General features: G+C 31.8%; 1 protein-coding gene across 1 annotated transcript; it reads left to right on the forward strand.

The window, feature by feature from the left end:
* Positions 1-4,479: 4,479 nt before the first annotated feature.
* LOC142534257 (uncharacterized) lies at positions 4,480-6,137 on the forward strand. Its single transcript, XM_075641194.1, has 6 exons — positions 4,480-4,564; positions 4,829-4,887; positions 5,184-5,431; positions 5,509-5,676; positions 5,771-5,902; positions 5,983-6,137. The coding sequence occupies exons 1-6, from the start codon at positions 4,480-4,482 to the stop codon at positions 6,098-6,100; spliced, it is 810 nt and encodes a 269-aa protein (XP_075497309.1). The 3' UTR covers positions 6,101-6,137.
* Positions 6,138-6,512: the final 375 nt, after the last annotated feature.

Below are 6,512 nucleotides of genomic sequence, written 5' to 3' on the forward strand. Positions count from 1 at the left end.
GATTAAAAAAACATAATAATCAATAAAAAAACCACAGTATCCAGGAAAATCGGATTTATATAAAAATCTTAATATTGACTTTTAATGACTTTTATAGATTTTAAAAATCTAGATGTATTCAACTTAGACTTTTACATACTATATAGAAGTCTAGTGGTATTCAAAATAGACTTTTATAGAGTTTTAAAAAGTCAAGTGGTATTCAACATTGACTTTTAAAAACTCTATAAAAGTTTATAGGTATTCAAATTTTCAATACACTTTTAATAACTTCATGGAATTAATCAACATACAAACATTAAAACCTAAAGTACAACTATAAATTGTCAAAAATTGTATTTGGTTCAACCCAAAGATTTGGATGGATTTTTAAAACTTCTAACTCATACACAAGCTGTTTATCTCTTTTCTTATTTTCTCCTCTATTTCTATTACTCTCTCAAATTTTGGAAGTATATCTCTATATATATTTTCATCTTTCTTTTTTTTATTTTCATTTTTTGGCTGATTGTTCATTTAATAATTTTTTATTTTAATATCATAGGAAATTTTAAATTCCATAATTGATTTTGTGATTTTTAATTTATGATTTATACAAATTAATGTAATATGCAGTAATAATAAAAGATGATCCAAAAAATATCGCTTAATTCTTAATAATTGAATAGCCTCGCACCAACCACGATTTTTTAAATTCTTTTTATCATTTTCAATTTCAATTAATATGTAAGCTATGATATTTTTATACAAAATTATATTCACAAATATCTTTTCACATGTATATTATCAATTTAAAAACAAATTTACAGATTAATCAATTGATGTATTTTAAAAAAATTTATAAGCATGCATACAAACCACATATATACACATATAAGAATTAAATGATTTAACTTTTAAATAAATAAATTCATTTATTAATATAAATTTTGAAAAAATATTTTAAACTGAATATGTTATATATGTTAATTAATTATTGGTTCAAGGAAATTAATAAAAATAATATGATATAATTAAGTACAAATTTTTAAATTCTTTAAAAAAAATTCACAAAAGTCTATAAAAATATTGCAAAAAAGTCTACATGAATTCACATAAATCTGTTTATAAATCTGTGAGATTCTGTAAAAGTCAATAAAAATCTATCAAATCCATAAAAATCTATCGTTTGAAAAAGTCATTTAAGTAATTAAAACTCTGAATTGAATACACCTCACGAAGTTATTTATGTGCAAGATCCATTTCATTCTTCAAGGTGCATCTCTTAATAGAGTCCTTGTAGAAATAAGAGATAAATTTTTTAAATCGGACACAATCTTAATATTATATAAAATTTATGGACAAAATTTTAAAAATTGAGGAGCAAAAAATCGATAGCAATTATTTAATAGGAAATTAACTAATAGTAGTTTTCATATGAGACGCGGTCGCGCATATGCGCGAGAGCTTATCCTCACACATAGATCAATCTTCTTTTCGGCTCTCCCGGTCTGATCTGTTCCGTCTATAATCACATCAATTAATTAACGAATCATTTCAGATTAACAACACAGCAAATCTCGGGCATTATATTTCTCCGCCCCTAAGATACGATTTCGTTCCCGAAATCACAGGCAATCAATCAGATATAAAAGCAGATACAATAAGAAATGGAGAATAGAAGCTAAATAAGAATACTTCTTGGAAGTTAGATCCTCATTTAGTAATTCCTCACATTTGGTCACTTTAGTAGTCAACTCAAAGAAATCCCGGAACTCCGCCCCTGAAAACTTGTTTCTTAGTTCAAAACTCAATCTTTCTGGCCTATTTTCATAAATTCTATATCTGGAAAGAAAACATTGCAACTATTTTTCAAATTTTTTTTAATTTATCAATATACAATTCAACAGACTCCCCACTTCTTTGTGTGATTCTATATAAATCAGCAATTTACACTTCTGGCTCATTTCTATAAAAAAAAAATTTGCGAAATTGCCTTTCCATTTCTTGCCATGTTAAAATAATTTTTAGGCAAAGAGGTATACCAAAAAAGTTATACCAATGAGTGAGTAGAAAATAACATGAGTTTTAAGTTGGCGAAATTCTCTAGATTAGCCAACTCCCCATGTTGGATAGTGAATCTGTCTATATGCAAGATTTATTGTCTTGTACAGAGAACAAGATGAATTCAGACGTTTTATAACCCTTAGGATATGGGTTATTCATATCTATGTAATCCAGATAAAGTTTGTGAAATCTAGGCGACCGATTTGTCATAATATCGACCCATATAATTCCTACATTACTCGTGTATTTAGTCACATGAGTTTCCTTAAATGTTCATGGCCATGAATTTGGCCTTCAAATGATTAAATCATATCTTGAACTGGAACTTCATGTGCAACTCTTTCAACATTATCTTCTTCAAAATTTGTTGGAACTTCCACTCCCTTCACTTTCTTTGATTGTTTCGTCTTTTCGACGGAATACATTTTCTCTCACCGGATATGCCAATTTTTGCTCATATAAAATTTGTAGCTTGTGGGCGTGTCAGGTGTAAGTGAATCAGTTTGTGTAAAAACTAAAAAAAAAAAAAAACTAACATCTTGAACAAAATGATTATGAATTCCAAACTTAATCATTAATAATCATATGTTAAGCTATTAAACTCACCAAAACAAAGGACAAGAAAAAAATAAAGTTGAATGTTTAAGAAATAAATTTCTGACATGATTATATATCATAAATCACGAAGAATTCACAAAATATGGAAATTTACAATAAACTTTTTTAAAAACAGGAATGAAAAATGCATAAAGCATTTGAAAATTGATAAAAAAAAAAACTTGAACATAAAATTTAGAGATTTTTGCAGTGTGATTGCAAGTTTCTGGAGTGTTGAGACGTGTTTTCTCAATCTACTGATGTTTTCCTTTTGTTTCACCTATGGAGAGTTCCTCCAATTTCTGCCAATATTCACGATTTTCTTTTCTTGTCCTCTATTTTACTCGCTCAAAATTTCTCTGGATAACTGGCGGGATTCATCTGTCACTGTTTTGGGCTTCGTCAAGTAATTTTATCCTATTGGACCTGAGCTAAATCTATCGGGTCAAAATTTTTTTTAGCACAAATACTTGTATTAAATTATCTTATGCTATATTTTAAATAATGTATATGAGCACCCTTAATATTTGTAGACATTTAAATTTCAACTATGCTATATCTTTATAATTTAAACAAGACAATATTACGTAAATATTTGCCAAGAATATTTTATTTTACATACGAGGTGGGTCCAATGGCCCAATGACAATGTTTAAATAGCGTGGGCTTTCAATTGGTTGGGCCAGAACTCTTTCTGGATAATGAGATCCGATAGTAAGACATATTACTTGGAAATTAGTCGGTTTGGGGCTACCCCTTTACTTTGTAGGTTTATAAATATAAGAATATGTGTCTTGTGAGACGGTCTCACGAATCTTTATCTGTGAGACGGGTCAACCCTACCGATATTCATACTAAAAAGTATTACTCTTAGCATAAAAAGTAAATTTTTTTATGAATAACCCAAATAAGTGATCTGTCTCACGAAATACGACCTGTGAGACGGTCTCACACAAGTCTTTGCCAAATTATAATAATGATAAATTGCCTAAAAAACATAAAATGAAAGGCTAAATAATCAAATCTTCTATTTTATATCCTATATGTGTGACCTTAATTAACGTTACTTGTCCATTTGACGAAATAAATCTTATGAGAAGATCGGGAGATCAATACACGTTCATCATATCGAACCGCGGGATCGTACAAAAAATGGGAAATTTTGAAACCACTGTTAAAATATGTCTATAGAACGCAAGATTCGGTATTTAATGATACCCCTTTGGATTTTAGGTTCATACAACACAAAAATTTTCGTGAGACGGATGTCACCCATGAAAAAAAATTATTTTGTATAAAAAAATATTATTTATTATGTAAATATGAACAAAGTTGACTCGTCTCACGGATAAAGATCCATGAAACTGTCTCACGAGAGAGCTACTAATCCCGCTAATATGATTAATAATAAATGAAAATCCAACGGATGGAGAAAATGTGAAATATTAATTGCTTATATAGCTTATTTGTTGTTAGATTTTTTAAAATTAAAATAATTAAAAAAACACTTTTAAAATTTCAAGATATAATATTTTTTCTACTTCCAATTTAAAAAAGAAAAATATTTATTTTTGTACGCATGTGTAGGAAAGCTAGTTAACAATAGTGGGTGAAACTGGTTAGGTCGATGCTACATGTGGGGCTGTGTCCCCACATAATTTGGATGAACAAGATTCACACATATGTGATTTTAAAAAAATTAGTGGACTCCATGTATGTGTGGCTAAATTTGGACCTTGATTCTATCATGGGGTAGTGCTCTTACATGTAGGATGGAATGAACCGGTGAAACTTCGTGTCCAGATACATTTTCAGGGAGAAAGTAAAAATTGTAAAATGGAGATCAAATATGTGTATCGAAGAAGGGTGAAAGGGGAGCGGCCCCCATGTTATTTAATCAAGATTTTGTCATTTACTTCAGGTAAAAAAAAATAAAGGTCCATTTTTAAACCAGTCCTCCTTTCCCATTGATTAATATGTTTTCTGTAATTTTTTTAAAAAGATTTAATGATTTTTTTCAATTAAAAATTATATAATATTATTATTATTTTTATTATTCCCGACCGTTCCGTAACTAGAACCACCACCTCCTCGACGTTCTCTGCGACGGCCACGGGAAACATGTTTGCATGTCGTGGTTTACTTCCAGTTCACTGAGCAAACTCCTTCTGCTGCTTGAATCCAGGGTTCATGAAGATTCCAACGAGGGTTTCGAAGGAGCAAAGAATGAAGATCGGGACGATGGTTTAATTCAACTTTTCACCTTTTTAAAAAAATTAAAAAGAATCCTACATCTGTGCATTGCTCGTTTTTCGCTTATGTTTCGTGTTGGTTTGATTTTGGATTGTTACTTCTTCACATAAATGCGGGCTTGTTCTGTTTCTTTTTGAATCGATTTGTGGTGCTGATGTGTGATTTCCTCTTTGTCTTTGAATCGATTTAATCGCTCACTGTTTCATCGTCTTACTTTTGAGTTAATTAAAGGGCTTGCTTAGCAAAATCTCTAAATTTTATTTTTCCTGTTTTTGTTTGTTGAGAAGATACAACGCCGTGGACTCGTGATCTATGTGGTTGTTTCAGATGGGTCTTCCATTGAAAGGATTCCGAACGAGTGCCCAAATAGACGTGCATACCTTCATAGAAAATGTAAACAAAAAAGATCTGTCTCAAGTGATTGGAATGATGTCTCCCACAACTTTCGTTCTCTTGGGCTACCAAGGAGATTTCCGAGGATAAAATCTGCCCTACGCGGAAGGTTGTATGACAACGTGTTCGATCGCTATTTCCGGTATGGTTTTATCAATTTACAATGCCATTGAGTCCAAGATATATATATAGTTTTGCGAAAATTTGGTGATTTTGTAGGAGAATATGGATGGATACTCCAGAAGAGAAAAGGGACCGGTGCACATACTTAAACTGTCTATGGTTTTGCATGTACAATAACGAATGTTTTAGAGATAGGGTACTGACTTGGATCAAGAAGGAGAACATATTTTCGAAAACATATGTTTTTGTTCCCATTGTCATGTGGTATGCAACCTTCTTACAACAAAACCTTGCATTGCCTGCCTGCCCTTAAGGGCGTCCCATTCGGTACGGACTAATCAATGCATTATTTTATTAGGTCTCACTGGTATCTCTTGATCATGTGTCACTTTGGTGAAAGCCTGAAATCCGGAACCAGGACTCCATGTATGCTGCTGCTCGACTCGCTGCGTGCGTTGGATCCTATGAGACTCGAGCCCCTTATACGAAGGTACTTTTGAGTATGGATGATACTTTAAAATGCCCACTTTATGTTTCATGATTCACTTAAAATGCTTTTACAATTCACAGTTTCGTCGTGGACATATTCGAAACACAGGATAGACATGAGAACATAAAGCTGATTAATGACATTCCCCTTTTGGTTCCCGAGGTAGCAATGTCCTCGAGTATGAACGTTTATAAATGACTTAAACTGTTATACGTTCTCTGTTTCTTAAAAAAAATTGAAATTCAGGTTCCACAGCAGAGAAATGGTGAGGAATGTGGTGTTTTGTTCTGTACTATACACATCTTTTCATGGAGAGTGCTCCTCAAGAGTTGAGCATCAATAAAGGCTACCCTTACTTTGTGAGTTAAATGTTTTATTTCTTCACTTTGTCCATTGATGCAAGCTCGCGAATCATGTCGTAACAATGGTGGCGCTACGTTGTTTGTTGTTGCTGGTTCGACGCAGATGAGAAACGATTGGTTCGGCGAGGAGGAGTTAGAGGGTTTTTATGAAAAGTTGGAGTCGCTCGAAATTGAGTCTAGCGATGAGGAGGAATGACATTCTAGTTAACGTGCATACATACACATAGTGTTGTTTTGTTGTCATTTGT

The sequence above is a fragment of the Primulina tabacum genome, unplaced genomic scaffold (genome assembly GCF_025594145.1).
Source record: "Primulina tabacum isolate GXHZ01 unplaced genomic scaffold, ASM2559414v2 Contig440, whole genome shotgun sequence".
NCBI lineage: Eukaryota > Viridiplantae > Streptophyta > Magnoliopsida > Lamiales > Gesneriaceae > Primulina > Primulina tabacum.

What these genes read in the sequence shown, in the direction of transcription:
- LOC142534257 (XM_075641194.1), top strand. Translation starts at nt 4,480, where the DNA reads ATGGAGATCAAATATGTGTATCGAAGAAGGGTGAAAGGGGAGCGGCCC. An exon ending in GAATGAAGATCGGGACGATG is followed by an intron (nt 4,888 to 5,183) that starts GTTTAATTCAAC and finishes TTTGTTGAGAAG; the next exon opens with ATACAACGCCGTGGACTCGT. An exon ending in GTGTTCGATCGCTATTTCCG is followed by an intron (nt 5,432 to 5,508) that starts GTATGGTTTTAT and finishes GTGATTTTGTAG; the next exon opens with GAGAATATGGATGGATACTC.